Raw genomic sequence first — 19,308 nt, 5'->3', positions numbered from 1 at the left:
AAAAACAAGTTTTAAACTCATTCTCATCTTCAAAGACATGATTCCCTCTCAGAGACGGTCTAAGAGAAATGCAAATATGAAATACTAAGAAAAATTATATTTAGAAAATTTTAACTGAGTATAGATTTTGAAAGTTCCTAACAAACGCTCAAATCACACTCTTCGATACAAACTTCGCCAACACTGTTCATGTTGGCTAGGTAATATACTAGTTTTCTTTAATAAAGTAAATAAAATGCATACCAGCAGCAACTACAGCTGGAGGCGGGGAGCCTGCCTCACCACCGCTTGTCTGACTCATTGATGCTACAGATGTTTCTCGAGATGGAGGTAACTGTAACTCCTTTGGGAGAAGATCATAGACAGATTCTGTAGGGGAGAGAAGAAAATGTTTAAGAATATTAAAGTCAACAATCTGGTAAAGGAGTAAGAAAATTAATTATTTTTACTTACAAGGAAAAACATTCACATAGCTAAAAAACTTCCCTCCCTATAATTACTGTTGTGAAAACTATTAAGTATATAATTTTGTTGTATAATTTTACTAAAAGACTAAAGGCGGAGTCATGCTCAGAAGTGCTCAGAGCTTACTCCGTGTGGGGTGCTAGGAGCAAATCTGGGTTGCCTGGGTGCAAGGCAAGCATTCCAACCACTGTACTTTGGGCTCAGAACCCGAAAGAATTTTCCATTCATTCTGCCCTGTTTCTTTCTTGGTTTTATCCCCTAAGTTCAAGATGAAAGCCTCGAGGAAAAGTTGGTAAGTTTTTCTTAAATGGGTAAAACATGACATAATAGGAAAAATGTCAAATAACCCAAGACAATTCAACATCTTTTCTCTGACATGAGCACAACTTATGGCCCTTTACATGAGATCTGTACAGAAGTGTGAATCAGCTTTAAATGAGATAACTGCCTAATTGTGTGGTGCTTACTTTGATGTTCTGTTCAGAGGCCATACCTGGCACTCAGGGGATGCTCCTGACTATTAACTCAGGAATCATTCCTGTCAGTACTCAAGAGACCATATGTGATGCCAGGAACTGAACTGGGGTCAGTGTGTGCAAGGCAAACACCTTAATCCCTGTACTTTTCTCTCTGGACCCTGTACTATCTCTCTGGCTCCTAATCTATGTTTTGACTCAGTAGATTTTAGCAAATAATTTTACTCTCTATCAAAATATGTTTTTACCTCCTAAATAAGCTAAAAATAGAATGTCATGACTCAAGGAAATAGTTCTTCCTAGAGGGATCTCCAACTCCAGAAAGGCAAAAGCATACTTATAAACCTGAAAGCGTACATGATGAAATTCTATTATGATTACTTCTTTATCACAGACACAGGAATATGATTTTTTTTTCCTCTTGGGTTTCTTGGGGGGTTTGGGCTACACCTCGTGATGCTTAGTAATGACCCTTGGAAGTGCTTTAGGAACCATATATGGTGCCAGGGATTTAAATCAGGGTCACAGCTGCCACGGCTATATACAAGGTAAGTGCCACACTGCCTATACTGTTTCTTTGTCCCCAGGAATATATATTTTAAAATTATTTTATGATACTTTAATCTCCCCATTAATGTATTTCTACTATTTAAAAATTCACTTATATGTTGTATACTTTTTGGACAGAAAGTTTTAAAAATATATTCTGAAGGTAGTAGAATCAATGTTGAAAGGAAGTTCAAAAGGCCAATCAGAAAAGCTTATCATTGCACTCTTTACAGTAGCCAGAAACTGGAAGAAACCTGAGTGCCCAAGAACAGATGACTGGTTAAAGAAACTTTGGTACATCTACACAATGGAGTACTATGTAGCTCTTAGAAAAGATGAAGTCATGAAATTTACATACAAGTGGTACAATATGGAAAGTATCATGCTAAGCGAAATGAGTCAGAAAGAGAGGGATAGACATAGAAAGATTGCATTCATCTGGGGGATATAAAGTAACAAAATATGAGATTAATACCCAAGAATAGCTGAGATCAACACCAGGAGGATTACTCCATAGCTTAGAGGCCAGCCGGGTATTCTAGGGGAAAGGACAGTTCAGATAGAGAAGGGAGCACCAAATGGAGGGTGTTTGGAGGATCCTCCCAGGAGGGGAGATGCTGGTTGAAAGTAGACTGGACTGAACATGTTTGCCACTCAATGCCTCTTTTGCTGATCACAACACCCAAAAGGAGAGAGAGAACAAAAGGGAATGTCCTGCCACAGTGGCAGGGGGGGATGGGGGGAATGGGGGGAGGGATATTATCCATGGTGGTGGAAAATGGGCACTGGTGGAGGGATGGGTATTTGATCATGGTGTGACCGAAATCCAAGCACAAAACTTTGTATATCTACAACTGTACCTCATGGTGTTTCACTAATAAAAAATAAATTCAAAAAAAAAAAAAGAAAAGCTTATCATTTTATTTTAATTGCAAGACAGCAATCTTTTTTCCCGGCTTTCTGGGTCACACCTGGAAATGCACAGAGATTACTCCTGGCTTTGCATTCAGGAATTACTCCTGGCGGTGCTCAGGGGACCATATGAGATGCTGGGAATCGAACCCGGGTCAGCTGCATGCAAGGCAGACGCCTTACCTGCTGTACTATCACTCCAGCCCCAAGACAGCAATCTTTTATTGAAACATTTTTTGGCCTAAAACTGCACAAAGAAGCACATCATTTTGAGGGCCTTGCTTAGTATTCCAAGAAACTCAACATTCTAACAACATAAGATTATTATTACTTACATTAGTGATTTTAAAAAAGTAAAAAAATAAAACCCTAAAGTCCAGAAAGGCATGTATTATTTTATTCCTTATAACAGTATTTCTAGTTGCCGATTACAAAATTAATGACTACTTTCATCCTCCCAGTGAATCACAGAAGTATGTATCTTAACTTTGATGTGGACATCAGTAAGAAAAAAAAAGTCATGATGGAAAGCTAAAATTAGAAGCTGCACTATTAAATGAATTTTCAGTCCCAGCAAAGCATCAACTTAAAAGTTTCTCTGAAAATAACTCTGCAGTGGTGCTGAGGAGATAGCTCACAGGCTGAAGTGCAAGCAGATCTTATGTGCTCAAGCCCCTGCACTGTCTCTGGCACCTCACGGCACCCTGCCTCACACCCACCACCGCCCCACAAACATGCACACTGTACAGCACCAAGCACGGAACAGTCCAGGCCAGCTGGCAAAGTGTATATGCACTGCTTGGGAAGATCCTCTCAAAAAGATCTTATTATCGAACATCTGAAATTTTCATCTTCAAAGCACTTACTTAAAAGGATGTTTGGAAGACTCGCTCGGAATGCGAGATAGGTGCTGCAAGTGCTGAAAGTAGACTATAAACCGAATACAATGGCCACTCAATACCTCTATTGCAAACTACAACACCCTAAAGGAAAGAGTGAGCAAAAGGGAATGCCCTGCCACAGAAGTGGGGTGAGTGGGAGAGGGGGGTGGGAGGGCTACTGGGATCATTGGTGGTGGAGAATGGGCACTGGTGGAGGGATGGGTACTCGATCACTGTATAACTGAAACCCAAGCATGAAAGTCTATAAGTCTACAACTGTACCTCATGGTGTTTCACTAATAAAAAAAAAAAGTACTTAGCAAGTACTGTCTGTATATAATAGACCTGACTGAAATTTTTCAACTTGTTAAACATTGCTAAAAGCCTGCAGTAAATTATTTCCATCTTTCAAATATATGCATGCAAAATAAGGAGAAACTAAGTAAACCTTTAAGGCCACATCATCAATCATTTACTATTTTAATGTTTAATTATTAAAATTTTGTTTTGGGAGCAATACCCAGCAGTGCTCATGTCTTACTATTACCTTACCCAGGTACTATCTCTCCAGTCCCATCAATTTTAAATTTTATTTATTTTTGGGCTTGGGGACACACTCAGCAGTGCTCAGGGGTAACTCCTGGCTCTGCACTCAAGAATTGGAGGTGCTTGGGGAACCGTGCGGGATGCCAGGGGTTGCTGCATGCCAGGCAAACGCCCTAACTTCTGTACTAATGTTCTGATCTTTCAATTTTATTTTAATACAATCATCTTTTTCTACAATGTTGAAATTTGTTGTACTTAAAAGTAAAGCATATTCAAGTTTCTATTTTTGTCCAAACGAAAAGGAAATACCAAAATATGTCAAGGGGGAGAAGTTAACTTAATCCCAATCACTAAGAGCATCTTACTGGCCAAGACTATCTCTCTACTTTTCTAACTATAATAATAAATCAAAGATAAATCGACCATTGTGGATGGAAGCGTTCTACCTTTCCTAAAACAACGTATAAAGTTGGTACCGGGAGTTACAGGGGCTATAGTGATAATGCAGTGGGCAGGGCACTTGCCTTACACACAGCCTATCTAGGTTCAATCTCCAGTATGGTGCCCTGGAGCCCTGCCAGGAGTGATCCCTGAGCACTGCTGGATACAGCCCACAAAATAAAACCAAACAAGTAGAAAGTTGTAAAATAAATAACAGTCCTAACGTAAGCCTGGGGCATGTGTATGGGTGAAATTTATTATATATGTTATACATCATATATAATGTATATGATGTATAACAGGAGTCAGTCTCCTGCCCCTGCGCCTGGCTGTTCCTCGCCGGGGTCCCTTGGAGGGGAGCGGGTTGAGCTTTCCTCCCCACCCCGACCAGGGCTCCAGCAGCCAAAGACCTCCAGGACCAGCCACCACCATGCTGAGACCACTCTCCGCACACATGAAGGTACTGGCAGAGGGACAAAGCCACGCGGGTTCCGGGGCCGAGATCTCCAAGCCTACTCGAATTGGAGTCGAGCATCCTCCACCCAGATCCTCCAAATTCCAGTAGGCGGGGGTCACACCCACCACCTGGCCCCCTGGCGCCGTGTAATCCCATCAGCGGCCAAGACTCAGAGACTACAATATGCAGCTCCCGGACGAGACCAGTGCAGTCAGTCTCCTGCCCCTGCGCCTGGCTGTTCCTCGCCGGGGTCCCTTGGAGGGGAGCGGGTTGAGCTTTCCTCCCCACCCCGACCAGGGCTCCGGCAGCCGAAGACCTCCAGGACCAGCCACCACCATGCTGAGACCACTCTCCGCACACATGAAGGTACTGGCAGAGGGACAAAGCCACGCGGGTTCCGGGGCCGAGATCTCCAAGCCTACTCGAATTGGAGTCGAGCATCCTCCACCCAGATCCTCCAAATTCCAGTAGGCGGGGGTCACACCCACCACCTGGCCCCCTGGCGCCGTGTAATCCCATCAGCGGCCAAGACTCAGAGACTACAATATGCAGCTCCCGGAACCACGCGGCCGCATTCGCGGCCGCGCGACATCTTATCAGGGCATCTTTTTATGATATCTCATTATCTCATTCCTACTCTGGACAAACTTGCAGGCTATCGAATATAGCCTGCCCACAGGGCAGAGTCTGGCAAACTCCTCGTGGCGCACAAATATGCCAAATACCAGTAACAATGATGGGTCTCATTCTCCTAAAAAGCCTTGAATATAATCTCAGGGCTAGGATGAAAGAGACGTTACTGGGGCCTGCTCGAGGCAATCGACGATTAACAGGATGATGAATGAATGAATGAAAATGTTATACATCAGTAAAACTTTTTTAAAAAAGACAATGGAAAGAACAAGTATCACTATATCACTGTATACTGTCATCCCATTGTTCAATGATTTACTAAAGCGGGCACCAGTAATGTCTTCATTCATCCCAGCCTTGAGATTTTAGCATCCTCCCTTACTCGTCTTTCCCAATGCTGCTGTATTGGAGGCTCTCTCAGGATCAGGGGAATGAGACCCGTTATTGTTATTGTTTTTGGCATTTAGAATAAGCCACAGGTAGCTTGCCAGGTTCTGCCATGCAGGCAGGATACTGTAGGTAGCTTGCCAGACTCTCCGAAAGATAGGTATGTATGTAAGTGTGTGTGTGTGTGCGTGTGTGTGCGTGTGTGCGTGTGTGTGTATGATTTGTTGGAAAGAACAAGTATACACAAAAATTGCGCAGGAAAGCACAACACCCAATAAGAGAGAGAGAACAAAAGGGAGTGCCCTGCCACAGAGGCAGGGTGGGATGGGGGGGTTAGGGGGTGGGAGGGATACTGGGATCCATGGTGGTGGGAAATGGGCACTGGTGGAAGGATGGGTATTTGATCATTGTATAATTGAAACCCAAGCACAAAAATTTGTAAGTCTACAACTGTACCTCATGATGTCTCACTAATAAAAATTAAAAAAAAAAAAAGAGAAAGAGACAGTGGAAAAAAATTGCACAAGAGCAACATGGGTCTCAAAGTTGCTAAAAAAACCTTCATAAATAAAAATATCTCTTCATATAACATCTATCTGTGAAAAGTGAAATTATGATAAAACTCAAGTTGTAACGTGCATTTTAAGAATCAGAAAAATGCTGTTTTTACTAAATTCAGTAAAATATCTGATCTTTTAAAATTCATTTTTATTCTTTTAGCCATGGCAGTTTTCAGGGCTTATGCCTGGTTCTGCACTCAGGGATCACTCCCAGCAGGGCTCAGGGGACCAAATGGGGTGGTAGGGATCAAATGTGGGTCAGCCATGTGTGAGGCAAGTGCCCCACCCACTGGTCCCTCTTTTTATAAACAAAAATTAAATATATGACTCTGAACAACAGCACCCCCAAAAATGTTATGTGTTCAATTTGGAAGGTGCAGAGATTACATCAACAACTTGAACAAAGATACTTAATTTGCAAATGCTACAGGTTCAAGAAGAACAAATCCAAGAGATGTTGTAATTCATCACTGAACATAAAAGGTTGAAATACATACCCAATGAATGAATAAGGTAAAATTTATTAAAAATGAGATGGCTGGCAAAAAAGGCTCTGTTTGCAAAGTACTTAAGCACATTGTCCCTCTTTTTCTTTCCGGCCACACGTATTAGAGCTTGGAGGGGGTGTAGGGAGGGGAGTCTGTCTCTCCCTGAGGTGCAAGGGGTCCAATCCAGGACTTCATACAAAACATGTTCTCCGGCTTTGAGCTACCTCCCTAACCCCATTCTTCCTCTTTTTAGACTCTAGAAATGATTTTTGTTTTCAAAGGAATTCTCTCCTTGGTCTGCCAGGATCTGGCTGACATCATTTGCAGAGGCAGGGAGGTTGGGCCACATTCAGCTGGCTTTGAGTACTCCTAGTTCTGTGCTCAGGAATAACTCCTGGTGGGACCTGGGAGACCACATGCATGGTACTAGGGATTGAAAGCAAGGCAAGTGCCTTTCCTGCAGTACTCTCTTTCTGGCCCTTGGTTGATATAGTTCTGCTGTATATATCTTTTCTATTGATATTACTAATAATTCTTATAGTCACTCTAACGCAACAGTTCATTATGAATTTTAGTTCGTTATGAATTATAAGTGTGCTGCTTAAGTATCCATGTAGGACGAAACTAGGGCAAGCGAAATATGATAAATATTAACATAAATTATTAAGTAAGTGTATGAAAAAAGAAATTAGGCAGATAGAATTTCTTAGTGGGGAAATGGCACAAAGAAACTAGGGAGAAGAAAGAGATGCTGGAATAAAATAATTTTCAGATCTTAAAAAGCAAATTAATTCTTGCCAATGTTGGGTGAGAAAGTTATAAATAATGTAAAAACAGGAAGACTGCAGTATTTTCTTCATCATTCAGTAAACTCTAATTGACACAATGACACAATTTCTGGGTCAATTTGATCCTTTATCAACTTCAACACTAGTTATAAAGAAACCAGAAATTTCACTATACCACACCAAGCTCAAAGTACAGAGAAATCCTATTCTGGAATAAGAGAGTGAAAGGTGCAAGAGAGTGGAAAAGAAAGGAGAAAATTGGTAATTTAAGATTACAGCTAAAAAAAAAAATACCCTAGTTACTTTCTCTTCTTAGTGGAAAACAGTCCTCTAAATGCTGGCTGCCCAATCCTGTTTCTCTACTGTTGTATTCTGCAAGTCACTCAGTTCCAAATAAAGATGAAAAGAACTTCAAAATGTCATGCTCCTCTCTGGCCCCCGTCCCACCCCCACCAAGAGTCTGAGAGATAAAACAAAAGAAACAGCTGAGAAAAGACACACATACTTCTCATTTGTCTCTCATAGTCAACTAACAAAATTCCAACACAATTTACACCTAACAGTATTGAGTATGGGGTCCACTGTGGGGCACTAGGCAAAACTCTTTATATATATTTGCCTCATTTAACTGCAAAACAATCCCGTGTGGTAGGTCTTACCAATAAAAAATTTACAATTTGTATAAAAGATAAAAAATAAATAAGATAAAACAAAGGAAAGGAATGACAAAGTTTAGGATAAGGAGATGAGAAAGGGTAACATTCCTTTTACTAAAACATACAATCACATAAATATATACAATAAAAGTTAAGATTATGCATGGATGGTGAATACTCTCACAGAACTGCTTTAAGACAAAAAAATAATCTGGTAGGTTTTTTTGGCGAGGGAGGGTAGGCTGGGTGGGAGAGGGCATGCCTGGCAGTGTTTTTAGGGCTTACTCCTGGCTCTGTGCTCAGGAATCACTTCTAGTAGGTTCGGGGGACCATATGGGGTTCCAGGGACCTAAACCAGGTCAACTGCTTGCAAGACAAGTGCCCTACCCACTGTACTATTGTTCCGGACCCAATGAGTGACATACACACACACACATACACACACAACATATATATACATATGTGTATATATATGTCACTTATATGTGTCTCATATATGTATATATATACATACATATATATATTTAATTCTAGGGGGCCAGGAATGTAGATAGCTGAATGGTAGAGAGCACATGACTACATGAAGCAATAGGTAACATTTAATATTCAATTGCTTTTTTGGGGGGAGTGGGGCTGGGATTTAGGCCACACGCTGCAATGCTCACGGCCAATTGGCAAGTACTATTTGCTGCACCATCATTCCTGCCCCAATATTCAATTGCTTTAAGGTCAGAAAACAAAGACCAAAATTATTACAGAGCCAACCTCCATTGCGATTTTCTGAAAATTATTTATTTTCAGGTAACAAAATCAAGTTATATATACCTTATAATAGAAAAATCGGGTTAAAGGAACAATATAAATGGGAAGAAAGCTCTATAAATAAGATTTTACTCCATTGCCAAGCAGCTAATCAAAAATATCTGTGGTGAGATAATACTTCTAGCTTAAATTTTTCAAAAAGCGAATTAATAGTACAGATATTAGTTATTCAAATAGCATATGTTCCCAATATTGGAAGCACTGAAATACACATCTTTAGCGGTAGGGCATTTGCCTTGCACGAAGCCAATATGGCCAACTCGAGTTCGATTTCTCCGCCCCTCTCGGAGAGCCTGGCAAGCTACCAAGAGTACCTTGCCGACACGGCAGAGCCTGGCAAGCTCTCCGTGACGTATTCGATATGCCAGACACAGTAACAACAAAGTCTCCAATGGAGACGTTACTGGGACCGCTCGAGAAAATATACCTTTTAAAAAAGTAGAATTTTAGGGTCCAGAGAGATAGTACAACAGGTAGGGCATGTCTTGCATGAAGCTGACCTGGGTTTGATCCCTGGCACTCCATATGGTTCTCCAGACCACCCTAGGAGTTACCCCTGAGTGCAGAGCCAGGAGAAAGCCCTGAGCATCAACAGGTGTGGCCCCCAAACAAACAAACAAAAAAGATTTTTTTTACAAGGCTCTAAAAGTAACCCTCTAGCACCCCAAAAAGTTAAGATTTTCAACATGTTCTGGGGTAGTTTGGGAAGTGCCTTGCTTCTGCATCTCTCTATTAATTCTCTCAGTAAGTTGGTCAATGCCAAGGCTATGGTTTCAAGTCAAACATTCTAAAACAAAATGTCTAGCAGTTCCACTATGCCAACATAGTTCTGCATTTGAAGAGAGGCAGCATTTATTCTGTGAAAAACACTTCATGCTTGACAGTCATCATACTTGGCTTCTCCACTGGAAAAACGTACTGGCTGCAGGTCTACTGGATATCTGGTTTCTAAAAATTTATGAAGTCCAAGAATAACTGGTTGGAGATGCTCTGTTTTAAGAAATTTTCATCTACATCAATTTACTAGTTTGCTGCCACATTCACTTGATCATATGATTTATCCCTGACTGTACTGAAGAAACTGGAGGTTTCTGGAAGGAGGTAGCTATACCCAGCAGTACCCAGGAGACCAAGTGGTGTTGGGATGAAATCCAGGACTCCCATATGAAAGCACGTACACTAGACCACGGAGCTATCTCCCTGTCCCTGATTGTATTGTATAATAAGTCCCCTAAAAATAGTGTTTTAAGGTAATTTAATATAGGGCAGAATAAAACTAACTTAGCCCTGTACTGCCCTCCTGTTGTACAATGATTTGCTCGAGTGGGCACCAGTAACGTCTCCATTGTGAGACTTGTTACTGTTTTTTGGCATATCGAATACGACATAGGTAGCTTGCGAGGCTCTGCCTTGTGGGCAGGATACTCTCAGCAGTTTGCTGGGCTCTCCGAGAGGGACAGAGGAATAGAACCCAGATGGGATGCGTGCAAGGCAAACGCCCTACCCGGTGTGCTATTGCTCCAGCCCAAAACTAACTTAGGTTCTATAATTAAATTAAATATAGGACATATTTTCTTTTCTAGAGTTATTTTTCACCTAAAAACCTGACAATTTTTGCTGCTGCTTGCGTCACACTTGGCAGTCAGTGCTCAGGAGCTACGTCCAGCTCTGTGCTAAGGGGTTGCTCCTGGAAGAGCAGGAAGATGCAGGAGTCAAGAAGATAAAAAGAGAATCACACGGTGTGAAGTATCAAACACAGGCCCCCTGCAAAACCCGCTCCAATCTGCTATCTCCTGGTTCCACAATTATTTTCTAAATAATATATATATACTCAAAATAAATATATATTATTGAATTGTGGCAAGATACCATTACGAAGTTGTTCGTGATTGAGTTTCAGTCATACAATGTTCCAAAATCCATCTCTTCACCAAAATATATTTCCCATTTCCTCTGCCATTCCCCAGCCCCTGTCTGCCTCTATGGTGACACTTTTCTGCTCTTTATTTTTCTTTTGAAGTACTGTGGTTTGCAAGACTGCTACTGTAAGGTTATCTTGCATGTCACTTTACCTCCTTTCAAGACCCCGTTTTTGTCCAGAGTGATCACTTCTGACTATCATTGTCAGAGTGGTCACTTCTTGTCCTAACAACATTCCGCCTCACCTCAACCCCGCCCTTGTGGCAAGCTTTCTACCACAGATCAGTCCTCCTGGCCCTCGTTTCTACTGTCTTTGATTATTATTCTCATACTATGTTTTCTTGAGTGATAGCACAGCGGTAGGGCGTTTGCCTTGCATGCAGCCGGCCGGGCCAAGACGGGTTTGATTCTTCCACCCCTCTCGGAGAGCCCAGCAAGCTACCGAGAGTATGTTGCCCACACGGCAAAGCCTGGCAAGCTACCCATGACGTATTCGATATACCAAACACAGTAACAACAAGTCTCACGATGGAGACGTTACTGGGCCTGCTCGATCAAACTGATGAACAACGGGAGGACAGATGTTTTCTTATATCCTGAAAACGAGTGTCATTCTTCTATATCTGTCCTCTCCCTCGAACTCATTTCTATGTCCATCCATGTATAAGCAAATTTCATCACTTCGTTTTTCCTAACAACTGACGAATGCATAGTATTCCATTGTGTTGATGTACCCTGGGTTCTTTATCTACTCACCTGTTCCTGGGTACTTGGGTTGTTTCCAGATTCTGGCTATTGTGAAAGTGTTGCAATGAACATAGGAGAGCAGATGGCTTTTCTGCATTGTGGTTTGGGACTCCTAGGGTAATTCCCAGGAGTGGTATTGCTGGATTAAATGGAAGTTCAATTTCTAGTCTTTTGAGGAATGTCATATTGTTTTCCAAAAAGGCTGGACCAGATGAGGTACCCTTTCTAGATAAACATAATGATTATAAACACAAGATAAAATACACTAAACATTTTGAATTATATACATTGTTAGTTGATGTTATTTCCTGAAGAGATGTTTTGTCTGTCCCAGAAGGAACACATTTTTCAGTTCAAAAATTTTATTTATGACACAAATAAGGTATAGGTATAGGGCCTCCCATTGTTCATCGATTTGCTCGAGCGGGCCCAGTAACGTCTCCATTGGAGACTTTGTTGTTACTGTGTTTGGCATATCGAATACGTCACGGGGAGCCAGACTCTGCCGTGCGGGCAAGATACTCTCGGTAGCTTGCCGGGCTCTCCGAGAGGGGTAGAGGAATCGAACTCGGGTCGGCCATGTTGGCTGCGTGCAAGGCAAACGCCCTACTGCTGTGCTATCGCTCCAGTCCAACACATAAATAAATATGGCTTATTTATAATTTTCAAAGATCTTAGATGAATATTTTTTTTCTAAAGAGTTTTAAGGGGCTGGAGCGATAGCACAGGGAGTAAGGCGTTTGCCTTGCACGCAGCCAACATGGCCAACACAGGTTCGATTCCCAGCATCCCATATGGTCCCCCGAACACTGCCAGGAGCAATTCCTGAGTGCATGAGCCAGGAGTAACCCCTGAGCTTCGCCAGGTGTGACCCAAAAAAGCAAAAAAAAAAAAAAAAAGAGTTTTAAGAACTGAGTCCAATAAAGGTAAGGGCCCAGGGCTGAATGTCATAAGTCTAGAGGGCTGAGAAGAGATTACCTGGAGGAGGGGGTGCCCTTTAACAGCTGTCACTGTCACTGTCCTCCCATTGTTCATCTATTTGCTGGAGCGGGCCCAGTAACGTCTCCATTGTGACAATTGTTACTGTGTTTGGCATATCAAATACATCACGGGTAGCTTGCCAGGCTTTGCCGTGCGGGCAAGATACTCTCGGTAGCTTGCTGGGCTCTCCTTAAACAGCATGAAGAAAAAAGTGGGAAAGAGGGCGACCACGTGCAGAGTCCAAAGAAGGTGCACAATATATGGAGGGTTGAGAGCAGAGAAGAGGCAGAACACAAGGAGAGCAAGAAGATAAACCAAACATGGGATAGAGTCCAGGAAAGTAAGACGAAGAGAACATATAGGGACCATAGAGATGGTAGAGAGGTTAAGGTGTTGCCTTGCATGAGGCCAACCTCAGCTGAGCACTAACTGGGGTTTGCTCCTGAGTAGTGTCAGAAGTAGTGACCAAGAACTGCCAGATATGGCTTCCAAACCCAACTGTGAAAGAGAGAACATACATGCAAAGCAGGCAAGGTTAGACCCTGGACACCATGAGGCCTCTGAACAATGCCAGGTACAGCCCTGAAAGTGTCTAAGCAATGTCCTGGTGGCCCATTGGGAGTAATTGGGAGAACCCAAGCAACAAAGAGGACGTCCACATGGTAGGAACTGTTTGGAATGAGAAAAAAAGAGTGCAAGAAGAATGAGGGTTGGGGAATAGAAAGAAGACAAAGCAGCTCATAGGAATTCTAGCTACAAAATATTAATAGAAAATGTTACTATTTCTTAAGATAAAACAATAAATCTGGAAAGAGATTTGTTTTGATAGAAGTTGAGGTACTTATAGATCATTCAAATTAATGTCCTAGAGGTGCTGGGGATCAACTCAAGTCTGTTGCATGGAAGGCAAGTGCCTTACACACTGTACTATGTCTCCGGCCCTATTTATTTACTTATTTTGGTTTTGGGGCAACACCAGAAGCACTCAGGGCTACTCCTGGAGTAATGTTTGGGAGGTAATATCGTGCTGGGGATGGAACAAAGGGCTCCCATATGCAAAGCAGGTGCTCTAGTGGTCTGAACTATCTCCTCTGCTCTTGGGTGCTTTATTTTTGCTTCCTTATACAAAATCTATGCTCAACCTAAAATAGAAAGTTACTAATCTATTTAAAGTTATCACTTATTTTTTTCATGTGACTTGTGCAAGTTACTTTATCTCAAAAATAAGATGGCAGTAACATCTGTCTACCTGGTAGCTACAAATGCTAGCAATAATAGATTCAATGTGTCTAGAATGCACTCTCCAGCATAAGGTATATATATTTTTATTTTGCTAGTAATTAATTTAAAAGCAATTTACTATGAGTCAAGGATGCCAAATTGAACATGAGCGCCCCCCCCCCCCAAAATGTTATTGTCCTTGAGTCTTTCTGAAATGAGACAAACAGAAGACTAAGAAAAATAGTACTAGAAGTTCAAAGTGGAGTGAAAGCTATGGGGAAAAATGCAAGCACCTTTAATAAAAAATAATGTGAACACATTTTTAATAAAACAGTATTGGCATGGATGTGAAGAAAAGAATCCTTATCCACTGCTGGCAGAAATGTTGACTGGCTCAACCTTTCCAGAGAAATCTCAGAAAACTAAAAAGCTTCCATATGATTCGGTACTTCTACTTCTTGGAATCTACCCAAAGGTCTCAAAATCTCTATTCAGAAAAAACATTTGCATTCCTATGTTCACTGCAGCATTCTTAATAGCTATTTCTAATAGCCAAAATACAAAAACAACAATATGGAAACAATATGGAAGAACCAAGAATCCAAGAACAGATAATGACTGGAGAAAGAGCGCAGGCTGGGAAGAGAGGAATACCAATTTTGTCAGTGCTTTTTGGTTTTTTGTTTTGTTTTTTTCGCTTTTTGAGTCACACCCGGTGAGGTGATGCTCAGGGATTACACCTGGCTCTGCACTCAGGAATCACTCCTGGTGGTAGTCGGGGGACCATATGGGATGCCGAGGACTGAGCCCAGGCTACGTCAAGGCAAACGCCCTACCCGCTGTACGATCACTCGGGCCCTGTCATTGCTTTTTTGCTCTGTCTGCTTGCTTGTTTGGGGGTCACAACTGATGGTGTTTCAGGGCTACTTCCTGCTCCGTGCTTGAGGATTGCAACCAGTGGTAATTAGTTTATATTTTAGGAATGGGAAACAAGGTAAAACAACAACACAAAATGAACAAACGGGGCAGGAGAGACAACTCAATGAGCTTGAACTTATGCTTAGCATGCAGGAGGTCTAAATTCAATTCCCAGCACTACCTGGTCCCCCAAGCACTAAGCCAAGAGTAACCCCTGAGCACTGTTGTGTGTGTGTGTGTGTGTGTGCGCGTATGTGTGTGTGCGCGCGCGTATGTGTGTGTATGTGCACGCATGCACACACACATACTCCAAACAGTATGTTTGGAGTAACCCCAAATCACCAAACAAACAAAATGGCAACAATTATTATCCAAGCAAGGCTACAGGCATAATGCAAATATAAACAGAAGCTACATACACACTAAACAATATGGTAGTGCCAGTTTCCCAGAATTAAAATGTGCCAACATTGAAGGCCAGCCGTATATGCTAGGGGAAAGGGCAGCTCAGATAGAGAAGGGAACACCAAGTAAAGGGTGTTGGGAGGATCCTCCCTGGATGGGAGATGCATACTGAAAGTAGACTATAGACCGAACATGATTGCCACTCAACGCCTCTTTTGCAAACCTCAGCAACCAAAAGGAGAGTGAGAACAAAAGGGAAAGCCCTGCCACAGAGGCAGGATGGGATGGGGGGATGGGGTGGGTGGGAGAGATACTGGGATCATTGGGGGTGGAGAATGGGCACTGGTGGAGGGATGGGTACTCCATCACTGCATAATTGAAACCCAAGCACAAAAACTTGTAATGTTCACAACTGTACCTCATGGTGTTTCACTAATTAAAAAAAAAAGTGCCAACAGTTTACACATAAACCGATATGATCTTAAAACACATCCCTGGCCTCCTGAGTATTACCTGGGTGCCCCCTACCCTGCCTACTGAAAAAAGGGTGCCTGTAAAAAATATAGAAGTTAGGGAGCATGCCTAGCATGCACCTGAGCTGGGCTCACTCCCAGCACCATTCGCTGCAGCCATGAAGGCTGGCACTCTCAGGGTAGCCCAGGTATACCCACACTGCAGGTTCAGAGCTGCACCACATCCTTCAGCCTGGTTGGGTGAGAAGAGTAAGTGGAGGCCCTGGGCAGCCAAGCACTGCCTGGAAGTCTCCCACCCCACAAGAAAAGGAAAAACACAAAACACATAGATAGCGCTCATTCCTGAGAGGTAGTACAGGGGTTAAAGTGCTTGCCTTGCTTGTGGCTGACCCCACCTGGACCAGCACGGTGCTTTGACCACTGGCAGGAGTGATCCCTAAGCACAGTGTCAGGAGAAGCTCCCAGCAACACCATGTGTGGTTCAAAACCACATATAAATAAACCTGAAAAGTAAAACACAGGGGGCTGGAGAGATAGCACAGTAGCTAAGAGGCTTGCCTTGCATGTGGCTGGCTGACCTGGGTTTGATCCCAAGCAACTCCTATGGTCCCCAGGAGTGGTTCCTGAACACAAAGCCAGGCGTAAGCCCTGAACAGTCAGAAGTGGCCTCCAAATCACAAATAAAACACAGCGCTCCCCTGAATGTGATCACTCAGGCACTACAAAATAGAAAATTATTTCTTTCTGTAATAAAAAAAAAAAAAAACCCTACACTGTCTCCAGGATACATCTGTACAACCCCAATCCTCCCCCAACCTCCACCGCTCTCTACCCCCAAATTGTTGTTTCTTCTGTCACTGTCCTCCCGTTGTTCATCGATTTGCTCGAGCGGGCCCAGTAACGTCTCCATCGTGAGATTTGTTGTTACTGTGTTTGGCATATCGAATACGTCACGGGGGGCTTGCCAGGCTTCGCTGTGTGGGCGAGATACTCTCGGTAGCTTGCCGGGCTCTCCAAGAGAGGCGGAGAAATCGAACCTGGGCCGACCAGGTCGGCCGCTGTCAGCAAGGCAAATGCCCTACCCACTGTGCTATCGCTCCAGCCCAGTTTCTGATGTCTTTTAAAAAGTTTTGATTAGTTGCCAACTGTTAAGAATGGAATTTTGTACAAAAGTCCAGCTTTTACTGCCCCAGACTAATATTTCCACAGTTAAACTGGAGCTACCTCTTTATACTGTGTCTTCTAGTTTCTAGTTACCGGTTAAGCAATTCCACTGATTTACACCATCTCACTCCTGTTAGTATCTGAATTTTTATCTCTATTCCAGGGTTGCAAGATTACCATCTTTTAATAAAATAGGAGAAAATGAAGACGAAACCTGAGTCTGCTGAAAAAACTTTGCAAGAGCATAAACAAAAAAGCAGTTTCAATGTTCTTTATCACAAAGATCATAGCTTTCTGGGTTCCTCTCTAAGGCAAAATTAATGAAAAATTACACACAATAGTGAAGGGCTGGTAACTACCTTATTCTGAGGAGGAATTAAGAATGTAGTACCAGGGCCAGGGAGAGAACTAAGCAAAATCAGTGTAATCCCAGCACTACATGGCTCCAACTACTGCAGCGGTGCAGACCTTGCATGCAGCTGACCTGGGTTCAATTCCCAGCATTCCATGTGGTTCCCTGAGCACAGTCAGTAACAAGCACTGAGCACAGTCAGTTGTGGTCCAAAAAACAAAACCAAATCAAATAAAATAGTTTATGTACGAGACAAAGGAACAGAAGGACTATCAACGGACAGCAAACCTTTGGCATGAGATTACAGAACTGGAAATGCCAAGTTAAGGGTGTGTAAAGGGGAACAGTGAGGTTGACTTGATACAATACACAGACACTGGTCAAGGGCCTTGGGCACTCTGGTAGAGGTGGGGTGAGATAACTGTGTCCATCAAAACCATAAGCATTTTACACAATTGTAAACATAGTGACCCGAACTGCATTTTTTTAAAAAATGTGTTTGCTAAGGGGATGTGAAGGAGTGGGATTGGACTGAGGCAGTGGAGGAGAGATGCCGACACTGGGGTAGGTATGGAATTGTGGCCCCTGAGTATTGCCAGTACTGTCCCAAAACTAAATAATTTTTAAGTTTATGTGATTATATTTTTGAGTCTCAATAACACATTTTAAGAACAATTCCCTTTTTGACCACCAGGTGGAATATGCCACCTAACCTGAAGCATCCACTCTTCCTAAGGGAAAACCACTTTTATATTAGTAACTGAATGCATTGCTACATGTTTTAAGGACATCCATCTCAGCAAATTTCACACATAACCAAGAAATAAATTTATCATGGAAAAAAAGAAAAAGATGGTTTTCCTTTCAGTACCATATGAATCTCAGTTCCAATGTACTCCCATACAAATTATTTTTTTTAATCTCTACTTTTGTTCTGAGGACTGAAATGATAATGCAAGAATCCAATGACTCAGGTTCTTAGAAGAAATTAAACTTTAGTTGTTCATATTAATTAGGATTATCAATAATGTACTTAATGCTAAATATTTTGGGGGCCTCCAGAGAGATGCTTAGGGGTGCCAGGAATCAAGTTTGGAGTCTCCCAATAGCCTCTGAGCTATTAATAAAATTAGCTGGTCTGTTATTATTAAAATTAGTGACACTTAAATTTAATAACTGGTAAGTCTCTCCATCCCCAAGAGCTGCTACCACTAATACGTTAATTGCTCACATCTCAAAAAGATATATATATTTTTTTATTAAAGTCATAAATACTGGGGACTCAGCGCAACTGAGAATACATCAAACTTAATTAGAGGATTCAGGTTTTAAGTTCTTATTCCAGCACTACCTATCTGGCTTTTAGTATTTAATTCTGACCAATCACTGTCACTGTCCTCCCGCTGTTCATCGATTTGCTCAAGCGGGCCCGGTAACGTCTCCATTGTGACAATTGCTACTGTGTTTGGCATATTGAATATGTCATGGGCAGCTTGCCAGGCTTTGCCGTGTGGGCAAGATACTCTCGGTAGCTTGCCGGGCTCTCCAAGAGGGGTGGAGGAATCGAACTCGGGTCGGCTATGTTAGCTTTGGGAAAAAGATGGAATATATATATATATTTTATACACACATATGTATATGTACAGAATAGTAATCCTAAATTATACATCACAGAACCAGGCATTAATAATTGTTTTGTTACAAATATTATAATGCATAAATTTTAAAAAGGATTTAGAGATCTAATAAATATAAACACTGTCACTATCCTCCCCGTTGTTCACTGATTTGCTCGAGCGGGCACCAGTAACATTTTGAGACTTGTTACTGTGTTTGGCATATCGAATTCGTCACGGAGAGCTTGCCAGGCTTTGCTGTGCGGGCGAGATACTCTCAGTAGCTTGCCGGGCTCTCCCAAGAGGAGTGGAGGAATCAAACTCAGGTCGGCCTGGTTGGCCGCATGCAAAGCAAATACCCTACCCACTGTGCTATCGCTCCAGCCCCAATATAAACATTAAAAATTATTATCTATGAGAAAAAATTAAATGACAATGTTATAAAGCATC

The 19,308-nt window shown here is 42.2% G+C and overlaps 2 protein-coding genes across 6 annotated transcripts in view; both read right to left on the bottom strand.

The window, feature by feature from the left end:
- Positions 1 to 19,308, bottom strand: part of LOC130044522 (cytochrome b5 type B) — a 267,802-nt gene that overhangs the window by 90,730 nt on the left and 157,764 nt on the right. The gene's annotated exons all lie outside the window — the stretch shown is intronic.
- Positions 1 to 19,308, bottom strand: part of NFAT5 (nuclear factor of activated T cells 5) — a 104,327-nt gene that overhangs the window by 57,894 nt on the left and 27,125 nt on the right. For 4 of the 5 annotated variants that reach the window (XM_056137254.1, XM_056137256.1, XM_056137255.1 and 1 more), the window contains one exon: positions 244 to 369. In XM_056137254.1, the coding sequence (XP_055993229.1) occupies positions 244 to 369 (126 nt within the window). Of the gene's footprint in view, positions 1 to 243; positions 370 to 19,308 lie in introns of those variants that run through there. The other variant, XM_056137257.1, reaches the window with a different exon arrangement.

The sequence above is a fragment of the Sorex fumeus genome, unplaced genomic scaffold (assembly GCF_029834395.1).
Source record: "Sorex fumeus unplaced genomic scaffold, SorFum_2.1 ptg000122l, whole genome shotgun sequence".
Lineage (NCBI taxonomy): Eukaryota > Metazoa > Chordata > Mammalia > Eulipotyphla > Soricidae > Sorex > Sorex fumeus.
Note: the sequence above shows the minus strand (reverse complement) of the source record. Positions and strands in the feature narration are given on the sequence as shown.